This window comes from Galeopterus variegatus, unplaced genomic scaffold, assembly GCF_000696425.1.
Source record: "Galeopterus variegatus unplaced genomic scaffold, G_variegatus-3.0.2 Scaffold1566, whole genome shotgun sequence".
Taxonomy (NCBI): Eukaryota; Metazoa; Chordata; class Mammalia; order Dermoptera; family Cynocephalidae; genus Galeopterus; species Galeopterus variegatus.
In genome coordinates, this window is record NW_007727677.1 from 318728 (window position 1) to 332442 (window position 13715).

Genomic DNA, 13715 nt, shown 5'->3' on the forward strand with positions numbered 1-13715 from the left:
TAGCTCTAAGACTAATCTGAAATGATAATAAAAACAAGTAAATAAAAAGATTGTGCAAAATGCATCAGAAAACATAATAGAATACAGGAAACAGCAATTAGGATTAACTTCAAATCCCAACTCCAAATGAATGATGCCTAAGATACATAGCAAGGTGCATCATGGAACAAGTATATAGGGCATGAGGGTTTAAAACTTTCAGAGTATAGTTTTCTATAATTCTAAAAATCCATCTCTGAATTCCTAACTCCACTAGTTGAACTGTTTAAGGATCACTGTTAATAAATATTTTTATTAACTGTACACTGTTAACAACTGCCCACTGCTTTCAGAAATATACATGCCAGGGCTGACCCAGTGATGCACTCGCCGAGGGTTCGGATCCTGTTACCGGTCACGAAAAAAGACAAAAAGTAAAAAGAAAAGAAACATACATGCCAACCCAGGCCCAGAAGGGTAGAAAAGGTCACAGTACCTCTGTCAAGTATTCAGGGGAGCCAGATACGGGGTAGGCTTTGGTGACAAATTTTGCCACAGAAGGCATATTGATAAAACCTTTCCAAATGAAGTTCAATCGAGCCAGGAAGGTAGACTCAACTTCAACAGTCCCAGGCATCTCTGGACTAGAAAATGACATTCAAAAGTTAGGAGGCTATAATATACAAAAGACTGAGAATGACAAATGCTAGCAAGGATGTGGAGAAAAAGGAACCCTCCTACACAGTTTGTGGTACTGCGAAGTAGTGCAGCCTTTATGGAAAATGGTATGGAAGTTCCTCAAACAACTACAGATAGATCTACCATATGACCAGCTATCCCGCTGCTGGGTATATACACAGAGGAATGGAAACCATCATGTCAAATGGATACCTGTACTCCCATGTTTACTGCAGTGCTATTTACAATAGCCAAAAGTTGGAACCAGCCTAAATGCCCATCATCGGATGAGTGGATAAGGAAAATATGGTGTATCTACACAGTGGAATACTACTCTGCTATTAAAAAAAAAAATGAAATACTATCATCCACAGCAACATGGATGGACTTAGAAAAAACTATATTAAGTGAAATAAGCCAGGCACAGAAAGAGAAATACCACAAGTTTTCACTTATTTGTGGGAGCTAATACAAATAAACAAGTGAATATACAAACAAATGGGGGGCAGGGTGGGAAAAGAAGACACAACAATCACAATTCCTTGGTTTTATTAAGAAAAACGAACAGATATGATGTTGGTGGGGAAGTGGGGAGAGGGAGGGAGGAAAAGGAGGAATTGGTAAAGGGACACGAAAATCAACTATATTGTATATTGATAAATTTAAAAAAAAAAAAGCATATGCCATATAAGCCTAAATATAATTGAAATACTGAAGAAAAAAAAAAGTTAGGAGTCTAAAGATATGCTCACGAATAAATCCATTTTCAACTTAGTCATCAGTTACTTCTATTTTAGCATGTCAATCCAAAATATGTAAAGGCTATTGATAGAGGAGTTGTGTGTATATATATATATATATATATAATTTTTTTTTTTTTTTTTGGGCAGCTGGCCAATACAGGGATCAACCCTTGGAGCCTGGACCTTGGACCTTGGTGTTATCAGCACCATACCAACTGAGCTAACTAGCCAATCGAAGAGTTTATATGTTCACTTATAAAACTACATTCACATTTATATAGCCATGTTTTATAAAGTCATCCTTCTTGGCTGGCTTAGGTGAACTAAGGTCCAGAGAGGTACGCAATTTTTCTTTAATAACCCATCCCTTGCATTCTGGGACCAGCATGATTTTTAAAAGTTTTAAAGCCATTTCCCCACACTCAAGTCTCTCACTCTAACCACTCAAAATAAATGAACCTTCATAGTCTCACTCTTCTATCTCAATTCTTTTAGAGTATACAAAGGTACAGTTATTTTCTTTCAAAAGAAATGTTCCTAAGAAAAGTCACTTTTCTGTTTTTTTTTTCCCCAAAACACACTTTTTAGTATTGCACCTTTTTATTAATAGATAATTACATAGATAATTCCATGTTCAGAAAATTGTGCTCGCATCTTGATAGATACAAAGAAATACTTGGTAGGTACTGAAGTAGTGTTATATTGTCATATAATTATATTGGGTCATTAAAAATGATATGGCCAGCCCCCTGTCTATGAAAGTGCTGTTATTTTAAAATTTTTGGAACGCAAAATACATTTTCTTTCTTTTTGTGTGTGTGTGTGTGTGTGTGTGGGGGGCGGCTGGCCAGTATGGGGATCCAAACCCTTGACCTTGGTGTTATTAGCACTACCCTCTACCAAATGAACTAATCAGCCAGCCCACAAAATACATTTTTCTTTTATTGAAACATAATTGATTATACATATCTGTGGGATACAGAATTATCAATATCTGTGTACAACATGTAATAATCAACTCAGGATAATTAGCACATTCATCGTTACAAAATGTAATCATTCTTTGTGTCCATTAACCAATTTCTCCCTAACTCCCCTTCCCCTCCCTCTTTCACACATCTAGTGAATACAGTTCTATTCTCTTCTTCTGGAAGTTCAACATAAATTGTGATTGTTCTTTCTCTCTTTCTTAGCTCCTACTTGTGACTGAGGCCATGCAGTATTTCTCTCCCTGTGCCTGGCTTATTTCACTTAATATAGTTTCCTCCAAGTTTATACATGTTGCTATGAATACCAGAATTTCAGTACTTTTTATAGCTGAGTAGTATTCCATTGTGTATATACACTACATTTTCCTTATCCAGTCATCTGCCAATGGACATTTAGGTTGGTTCTAACTCGTGGCTATTGTAAATAGAGCTGCAATAAATATCAGAGTGCAGGTATCCCTTCGACATGATGATTTCCATTCTTTGAGTGAGAATTCAGGATCATATGGCAGTTCCATCTGTAGTTGTTTGGGAAACTGCCATACCGTTTTCCATAAAGGCTGTACTAATTTACAGTCCCACCAACAGTGTAGAAGGGGTTTCCCCTTTCTCCACATCCTCGCATTTGCTATTCTCTTTTTGATAATATCCAGTCTAACTGGGTTGAGATGATACCTCAAGCGTGGTTCTGATTTGCATTATCCTGATGATTACTGATGTTGAGCATTTTGTCATGTACCTGTTGGCCATTTGTATGTCTTCCTTTGAGAAATGTCTAGTCAGCTCCTTTGCCCATTTTTTAATCAGATTATTTGCTTTCTCACTGTTAAGCTGTTTGAGTTCCTTATATATTCTAGATATTAACTGTCAGATATATAGTTTGCAAATATTTTCTCCCATTCTGTGGTTGTCTTTTCACCGTTGTTTCCTTCACTGTGCAGAAGCTTTTTAATTTGATATAATCCCATTTGTTTATTTTTTTGTTGTTGTTGCCTATGGTTTTGAGGTCTTACTCAGTCTTTGGGCAACAATTCTAAACATTTTCTGATCAATTTTCATTCTGCTTATCATGCAAAATGTAAAGGGTATGTTAAGGAGCTCCTGTCACCCTAAGGACAGCAGGGTATAAACTAAACTAGTCCATGAAGCCAAAGCAGATATTGCCCTCCTCACCTAAAGTCCAGTTACTTTATAAAATCCTCTGAAATACTGAATTGCAACTAGATATACATAAAATATAAAAACGTTAACTATGTTCCCAAGTACTTGGAAGTAGAGAAAGTTGAGCTACTACCAGAAAGAAAAATGTTTTGGATAAATGATCAAACACTCATGTGGAGTGCACCCACCCTGAATATGACAGATGGGCATCAAGGCTGCCTTCTCTTGGTCTCCCTCTTTCTTCCCCTCCCTCTCTTAGAATACCAACAAACTTCTTTATTCTTTCCCACCACTCCCCTCCCCATCCCCCCACTTCCTTTTCCTCACTATTTGGCAGCCTCCTTCTGAATCTAATTAACTAACAGCCCAAGCTAAAGAGAGAAAAGGAAGTGGGGAGGGTGTGGTTGTTAGGGTTGTTATTGAAAGATATTGTGTTACTCCTGGAATTTTATTGATTTTCATATAGTTGTTTTAAACATCTTTTGTTCCTTCCTTTCCCTTTTATAGTCTGTCTTCAATGTTTGGTTTTTGAGGCAGTAAGATGTAGTTTCTTTCTCCTTCTCATTTGCATATTTGCTCTACCAGGGAGTTTTGTTCTTTCTTGTGTTTCGTGGTGGTGATTATTGTTTTTTGGATTCCAGATGCAGGACTTCTTTGAGGATTTCTTGCAGTGCTGGTCATGTGGTGGTGACTCCTGCAGTTTTTGTTTGTCTGGGGAAATATACTATTTCTCCTTCATTTTTGAAAGACAGCTATGCTGGGTGTATAGTATTCTTGGCTGGCAGTTTTATTTTTCTTTTAGCACTTTGAATATATTATACCATTCTCTTCTGGATTGTAAGGTTTCTGCTGAAAAATCTGCTGTGAGTTGATAATGGGGACTCCCTCAAAGGTGACTTGATACTCTTCTCTTGCTATTTTTAGGATTCTCTTTGTCTTTGACTTTTGACAAGTTGACTACAATGTGTCTTGGAGAGGACCTTTTTGGATTGAATCTGTTTGCAGATCTCTGTGCCTCCTGGACCTGAGTATCTCTCCCAATACTTGGAAAGTTTTCCATAGGATTTCAATGTCTTTTCCTTTCTCCTCCCCTTCCACAACACCCATAACTGATATTTGTGCACCTGAGGTTGTCTGATAGCCCTCATAGATTTTCTTCATTTTTAATTTTTTTTTCCCCCCTCTGGGTTATTTCAAAAAGACTGTCTTTACCATCAGAAATTCTTTCTTCTGCTTGCTCTAGCCTGCTGCTCAAACTCTCAGCTGCATTTTTTATTTCACTGAATGAATTCCTCAGTTCCTGGAGTTCTGCGACATTCTTTTATAACATATCTACCTCTTTGTAAATTTCCTCCTTCGTATTCTGGATAGTTTTTCTCATTTAATTTTGTTGTCTATCTGAGTCTTCCTTCCTATCTGACTGAGTTTCCTTAAGATTTTGCTCAAAATTCCTTTTCATTCATTTCAAAGGTTTCCTGCTGTTTGGGGTCTGGTACGTGAGAATTACTGTGTTCCTCTGGTGGTGTCATATTTTCTTATTTTTTGTATTTCTAGTATCCCTATGATGATGTCTGGTCATCTAGTGAAGCAGCTGCTTCTTCTATTACTCTGCAGTGGGACTTTTGAGAAGAGAGACTACCTCCTGTAAACATGTTTTATATTGACCACTGGGTAGGGTATTTTAGTTTTAGTTCCAGATAGATGCAGTAGGTAGAGTCCATGTGGGTACCCCAGCCATATCTGGTATTGGAGATGTCTGTGAGTGCCTCTGTGGCACAGGCACTGGGGCAGCCAGTGGTACCTTGCTGATGTGAGTGACACTGTGTTGGACTGATGATGTACGTAGGTAACATCTCAAATTCTTGGGAGAAGCGCCTGGGTGCCCTGTAGCTCATTGGCTGAAGTGGTTGACCCTTGGCAGACTCGTTGGCACTTTGGCTAGTATCCTGGACCCTGATAGGTGCACTGCAGTGTACTGAAGCTCCTTAGCTTGAATGGACAACCCCGGACAGGTTTTCCCTTTCCTCTTTCCTGCAGGCAGAGGTTTCTCTTGGGTCCTTGGTTCTCCCTCTTTCCTGCTAGCTAGTAAAAGGCAGGAACACCTGGGTCTTGGTGAGGTGGAGTTGGTGGTCGCTAGGCTGGGAGTCAGTGGGGAGTGAGACAGACTATTGTGTAGGGAGAAACACGGCAGTGCTCTGGGGCCAGGCAGTGGTGATGGCGGTAGCCAAGAAGTCATGCTTTCCTCTGTGGTTCAGGAGCTGGACTGCCAAGGGAGGAGCTGCTGAGCTCTTTCTCAGTAAGTGGGCAAGGCCACTAAGTGGGGCTGCATCTAGCCACTTCTTGAGGGGGCCCATCTAGCCACTTCTTGTGTGGTGGGTGGAGCCGCTAGGCAAGCCTTCAGTGAAGTGACCAGTCCAGCCACTGGGCAATGGGCAGAGCCCCTACACCAGCCTGCAGTGAAGTAACCCATCCAGCTGCTTCTGCACAGTAGGCAAGGTGCTACATGGACCCCCAGTGACTCTTCTATTTTTGTAGACTTCCAAGTATAATTTGGCAAAGATCTACAATGATTACTATCAAAATTGTAACAGAGAAAATTACCGTGGAGCAGGAGAGAATGTTGACTTTGGAGATTCTTGTTTCTCCTCTTCAAAGAATTCAGAAGACAAAATATTTGAGGTTGAAGATAATGCATCTGCTATACTTTCTGCTTCATTGTCTGAATGCTTACGAGCTACTCCAACAACAACTTTAACTTTTTTTGGAGAAAGATCATCTACAGGTGGTGCCATTCGACCTAAAGACAGAAGACACCAAAATAAACCATTCCTGTTAACAGCAATTTTTATAACTTGATCCATTTTCACTTTCTGAACTTATTCTTCAGTTTCCCTGATTCAAGTGTTGAGTAACCATACATTTCCCAGTATAATATCTATCATTATTTCTCATAATGAGTTATATTACACTTATATTTAAGAATCAACAAGGAATATACCAATTTTCTCTCTATCACCAACCTTCTTCTACATGTAGAAACCTAAGCTTCTCTGAAATACAATTCATAGCGTACTGTGCAGGGATCTATCTGTAATATATCTAATTTCCCTTTCAAGTCATTTTACAAATATTATCTCCTAAATATAATTCATATCATGAATAAATATGGACTAGATGATATAATTCATCTAACTGATGTGAAAAATTAGGAAAAAAGAATGGTAAGCAACTCATACAAGCTAAAATGAAAATGTTATAACCAGAACCTAAAATAGGTTTCTCAATTCCCTGACTAATGATTTTTTAACTAAACTGCACCAAATTTCAAGTCATAAGAAGTAACTCAAAGAATTGAGTAAAACAAATCTGAATCCTACTTTGTGTTATATATAGCAGTAGTTCATGACTATAAATGCCTAGTGCAGGGCTACTTTGTTAATAAAACATGAAAAAAATCAGTAAAGTTTAGAAAATGACATTGGTTTTAGATTATAGCATCAAAAAGAAAAAAAAAAATCACTCAACCTTTCTAAAAATAGGTCAAGTCTAGTAGTATTTAACAAATGTTCTTCCCCTAGAATACTGAGTTGTGTTAAAGGTGTTTTATGCCTCCAAAACCTCAGTAATTCTACAGGCCTCGGGGTAGAGGTTATGTGTGAGTGTGGGAATCGGGTTGAAGGGATGAGAAATTCATATGTTAAAAACATAAACTTCGGAGAAAAATTCAGGTTCCGTCAATGACAAAAAAAAAAAAATGTTCTTGTGTTCTACCATTAAATTTGTGTGTGTATGTACCTGTGTGCATTTTTTTATATATACATAACTGGAACTAAAGTTTCATAAAATCATACTTACCTTTATAAGTGCAATTCACAGTAACATTTTTATTGTTTTTGTTTGCTTTGAAATGCTGGTCACTACTTATTAAACTGATTTGACTACTACTACCGAGTCACAATCTGAAGTTTAAAAAGCAGTAACTATAACAGATACTCTAAAATGTAATCCGTAAATATCTCTTCAGCCTAATCATGTGTACCTCTCTCCTCTACTTGAATTCAGTTCAAGTTCATGCCAGTACCTAGAATAGTCTTCCCCTCTCTTTTTGCAGACACACTTCTCAACCTCCATGTCTTGGCTTAAATGTCAATTCCTGAGCCACACCTTTCCTAAACCCCAAGTCTAGGCTACGTCTTCTTTCTAAATATACTTATAATAACTGCACTTCTGTAACTTAAATAATCACTTGCTTGTCATTACCACTAAACTACAGTTTCTTTTAAAACCTGGTCAATATCAGACTTTTTCACCTGCACCCAGTGAAGTACCTGACAAGAAGCAGAAGCTTAATAAGTATTTATTGAATGAATAACCAAGACAAGAATACAAAAGGTAATTTTTGACCAAAAGACTCAGAATAGCCAACTAATAAAGGAGAAGAACAAAGTCAGAGGACTGACACTACCCAACTTCAAGTCTTACTATGAAGCTAAAGTAATCAAGACATTGTGGTACTGGCAAAAGAATAACAGATTAATGCAACAGAACAAAGAACCCAGAAACAGACTCACAAATACAGTTACCCAACCTTTGACAATACAGTAAAGATAGTGTTTTCAACAAATGGTGCTAGAACAACTAGACATCCACTTGCAAAAAAAAGAATCTAGACAGAGACCTTCTATCCTTTCAAAAAAATTAACTCAAAATGGATCAAAAATCTACATGTAAAAATGTAAAACTATAAAACTCCTAGAAGATAACACAGGAGAGAACCTAGATAAGTTGGGCATGATAATTACTTTTTAGATATAATAATACAGGCATGATCCACAAAAGAAAGAATTCATAAGCTGGATTCCATTAAAATTAAAAACTTCTGCTCTGCAAAAGACGTTATCAAGAGAATGAGAATACAAGCCATAGACTGGGAAAAAATATTTGCAAAGACATATCTGATAAAGGACTGTGATCCGATATAAACAAAGAACGCTAAAGTACTATAATAAGAAAACAACCTGATTGACCAAAGACTTTAACAGGCATCTCACCAAATTAGATATAGATAGCAAATAAGTTTATGAAAAGATGCTCCACATGTCATCAGGGAAATGCAAAGTAGAACGAGAAACCACTACACACCTACTAAAATGGCCAAAATCCAGAACACTGTCAACATCAAAGGCTGGCAAAGATCTGGAATAACAGGAAATCTCATTCACTGCTGGTGGAAATTCAAAGTGGTACTGTCATTTTGGAAGATAGTTTAGTGGTTTCTTACAAAAATAAACATACTTTTGCTATATGATCCAGCAATTATGCTCCTTAGTATTTACCCAAAGGAGTTGAAAACTTACATTCACAAAAAAAAAACCTACACATGGATGTTTACAGCAGTTTTATTCACAACTGCCAAAACTTAGAAGCAACCATTAGGTCCTCCAGTAGGTGAATGGATAAATAAACTGTGGTATATCCAGACAATGGAGTATTATTCGGTGCTAAAAAGAAATGAGCTATCAAGTCATGAAAAGATATGGAGGAACCTTAAATGCATATTACTAAGTGAAACAAGACAATATAAAAATGCTACATACTCAATGATTCCAATTATATGATATGCAGGAAAAGGAAAAACTATGGAGACAGTATAAAGATAAGTGACTGGCAGAGGCTGGCAGGGGTAGTAAAGGGAGGGATAAACAGAAAGAGCACAGAAAAATTTTAGGGCAGTGAAAATACTCTATATACTATAATGTTGGATTCATGTCATTATGCATTTGTTCAAATTCACAGAATACACAAGAACAAGAGTGAACCCTAATACAGACTATGGGCTTTGGGTGATTATGATGTGTCAATGCAGATTCATCAATTGTAACATTTGTACCACTCTGGTGGGGGACATTTATAATAGGGAAGACTATCCATATGTGGGGGAAGAGGATACATGGGAAATTTCTGTACTTTCCTCTCAATTTTGCTGTGAACCTAAAATTGCTCTAAAGAAGTCAAGTCTTTTGAAAAAAGTAATTTCTGATTTGTTTTATGATATATATAATAATAACAAAATATGAATGCTATTTTATTACTTCATTTGGTAAATGACAGTACCATCACAATGACCCACAATTTCTAATGTTCATTCTAATGGTTAAATTCTTGTCATCTGATCCTGGCAATGGTTGATAAATTCAGATCATATGTAATACAATTAATTCTAGATGGTAAACAGCACTACAGTATCAAACTGTACCTCCACCCTGAAAACCAGTCACACAAAAATGTGCTACTGCTCAAAGAAAGTGGGCAGGTACCTCACCACCAATACTGGAAAAAAACACACTTAAATTACGAACACTAGTATACAAGTGTCCTCCTTTCACAATGAATGAAACATTTTAGGAAGAAAAATTTCCAATTACCTATGCAAATTTTGCAGTTAAGATCAAAAAGATGCTGTCTGTGTTGACTAGTAGTATCTTTAGACATGGAGTCAATCTCCTCTTTTTGTTTGTCAGATCCTTCTGGTTTCTCCAATGGCTTACTGGCTGTAGGTTCCTAACATAAGTGAGAGTGAGAGTAAAAATTAGTTTTAGTTGATAAAATTTGATCTCGAGTATGAAATTATATTTTTCCAAAATGAAATTGTTCCATTCATATTTTGTTTTTTACTATTCCTTTAAAGAGAAATGCTGGCTATTAATTATAATTTAATATAGAGCAAAAACTCAAACAGTCCTCATTCTTCATGTCTTCTAACAAGATTTCAAATTATTTCCTGTTATTTAAAAATAAGAAAAGCTGCACCAGCTTTCAAATTACAGTCTGCCTAAAAAGCACCTACATATTTCTAAGCCTACTAAGGAATTCACTAAGTCAAAGCACCCCAGGAATCTACATTATAACAAGTATTTAGCAGGTACCCATAATGCAGACAGTCTTCACACTAAGAGAATTGATACTCTAAATACTCCCCCCAAAAACATTAAACCAATAAAATAGGCAAAAATATCTTTTCTGAATCTTTGTGTTTTGAGCTTTAAAACATGATATATCTATCATCTTTACCTGAATCTCCATGGCTGCTTCCTGTTCTTTTATTGGAGCATCACTCTCAATTTCTATTTCACCTTTATGAGTTATTTTTGTGATTGGTCGTCTTTCCACTTCTCTCTGCTCTTTCTCAATCATCTCGATGGTCTGACAGAAAATATTTTAAAAGAAATACTTAATTTAAAATATGTATTTCCACATGTATACTTTAAATAAGAAGAGCTTCCCTAAAAATAAATCATCACAGGTGATTTTCAATCTTTAGGTAGTCTCCCATACAACAAACATATACTGAATGCTTATAAACCGGTACTTCAAAAAGTATATGGAAAAACTGAATTAAAAGATAATATGAATCCTTCCATGAGCATTTCGAAAACCCCTTGTATATACCAGAGACTGTTTTAAGTGCTAGGGTTACATGAATTATATGAATTTGACCTCATACATCAGCCACGAGAAGTTCACATGTACATTATAACAGGAGGCAATTGAAGTGCAATGTAATTTGCAAAGTGGTGAAACATAATATTTATATTTGAAATCTGCTTGCTTATTTAGTACGTTTTAGCAGCTGCCACAAGGAAAAGAAGCACTATCTAGCTCTTAGACTCCTAATTTGATGTTCTAACATCTCCCACAATAGCAGCTTACTCAAATGCCAAAAGTGATCCAGCAGTCCCCTATTAGTTGTCTCCTAACTGAGCCTAATTAGTAACACTGATAACTCACAGTTGAACAAGCTCAGCAACAAAACATACAAATTAAGCAAGTATAGCAAGAAGTAATAAAATGTAGCTGGGAATGAAATGAAGTAAGGAGGGCAAAGATGGTTCTGTTCATTTATCTCACCTTTTTAAGTATAAATAATCCTTCAAAGAAAAAAATCAGGTATGTGGCCTAAAGAAAGAACAACATGATCTCTGATACAGATGAAACCTGCAGCCTTAATTTCAAAGCAGAAGAGAGGGATGTGCATATTAGGGATATGAATGGAAAGAAGAGGAGGTAATACTATTTTCAAAATAAAAGAAAAATTATAAAGGGTGAAAGTAAATGAGTATAATACATCAAATCAAGGCCTCTTGAGCTTCAAACTATATCTGGCATAGATCTACACAGAATTTTACTGCCTAAGATGCAAGTAAGTATTATGGACAAAAGAATCAGGTAAATCTTGTAGAGTTCATCACAAAGAAATGATAAATTTTTGTGAGGATGAATATGCTAATTACCCTAATCTGATCATCACACATTGTGTGTATGTGTATATATATGTATTGAAATATAATTCTGTATCCCATTAATATGTACAACCTATACATGTCAATTAAAAAATAAATTTTAAAAAGATACTAAACATACAACATTTCTATGAATATGAACATTTGCACATCGTAATTCGGATCAGGTTTTATCAATAAGGAATTGTCAACTTGCACAAATTTAGATTCTGACCTAATTCATCTGTCTCTACATATTCACAATACCTTCAAACTGTGCTTCTAAAACTAAAAGCACAGATGTGATTAAGAAAAGATGCAACTATTTTCCCATTCTTCTGATTTACAAAATATAACAATGAAACACAAGGTAATTCTGTAACTTGATAATTTGAGGAAATGAGAAAAAAAAGCGGCAGAGATGAGGAAAAACAATGGAATTTAAGAACTAGAATAAAGGAGAATAAGTAACTAAAGGAAACACAGAACAAAAAGTCTGTGTTACTGTGCCTCTGTGTTGAACTACCTCTGTATCATTTTCCCCCTGTAGCTAAAAAATATAGGCTTTGATAGCAAATGCATATTTATAGATCATCTTACATGTCTGTTTTCTCTTCGTCTCCAAGCAGCTAACTCTTTAGAAGCTAGTTCTTCTGGACTCATTCTTATAAGATGATCAGGGGTTACTTCTCCTTTCAATACTTTTTTAAATAATATCTGGAAGAATTTAAAAATAAGAAGAAAAGGGAAGACAAACATTTAAAAAAGAGGTACTGCTGTACAAAAACTTGTAATAAATACTTAATGATTTATATATTACCTACTGCACAGAGAATAAATGACAGTTTTGTATTCTAGGAATTTTTCTAAGGCAGCAAAACACACATTTCATATAAAAGTCAACAAATAATGGAGAAGTATGTACAATGGAACCATTATAATACCTATCTAAAAGTTGTATTAAGTCTACCCAGGGACACAATCTCACCATCATAATAATATTTCAACAGAATACTACATTAAAGAGCTTTACTAAATGTAATGTCTTCCATATTTTTAAGATTTTAAACATTTAAATCCTGACTGGCTTGGAGGGCATCCTAGAACAAAGAACCAACTGTAGGACAGAAACCTAAAGGAAATAAATCATTTAATTACTGAAGGAAAGCTTCTAGATTATATAATTCAAAAAGTATGATTCCCCTGCACCATGATGGCATATTGTATAATGTTTATTTTTCTTAAGTACCTATTATTATACTTCAAGAAAATACCTCAAATCACATACCGGAGCAAATATCCTTATATAAATTTTTATCACTTACGTGAAAAGCCTGTAAGCAAGGAGGTTGAACCTAACTATATTTTGTTACCTAAAGTCATCTGTAGCAAAAATTCCTGGTGGAACTGTATAAATGTCACAAAAGAGATCAATAACATTCTGAACTTTTAAAACATTCACTAGCAACACTTTTGCTTAGTGTACTAATCAAAGGCCTACTTTTGCTGCTGCCACTGACAAGCACACATACACATACACACAAGCAAACAGCGTTTGGATTTCCTCTAAGTCCCAAATAAGAAATCCCAAGAAAAGATAGGGGTTCAATTAATGTTTACTTGACCATTAAAAGACATTTAGAACTAAAGTTATATTTAATTCAGGAAAAATGTTTTAAAGTAGTTTATAATCTAAATCCAATTTATTTTCTTAAGGAGTACTGTTCTACTTTCAGATTTAAATCAAAAGTAATAATATAGTGTTATGAATTTTAGCTTGCTTTTGAAGAATACATATGAATGAATTTTTTAATAAAGTGGATTATACAAGAGACAGTAAAGAAAATTTACATACACCAGGTTAAGACATGTTTAGTATTTCAACA

General features: G+C 35.6%; 1 protein-coding gene across 1 annotated transcript in view; it reads right to left on the bottom strand.

Moving 5' to 3' along the window:
• Nucleotides 1-13715, bottom strand: part of PHF3 (PHD finger protein 3) — a 67408-nt gene that overhangs the window by 6776 nt on the left and 46917 nt on the right. Inside the window, exons 8-12 of the mRNA XM_008577699.1 lie at nt 12430-12546; nt 10622-10753; nt 9976-10111; nt 6152-6347; nt 476-623 (exon numbers count right to left, since the gene is read on the bottom strand). Of these exons, the coding sequence (XP_008575921.1) occupies nt 476-623; nt 6152-6347; nt 9976-10111; nt 10622-10753; nt 12430-12546 (729 nt within the window). The remainder of the gene's footprint in view (nt 1-475; nt 624-6151; nt 6348-9975; nt 10112-10621; nt 10754-12429; nt 12547-13715) is intronic.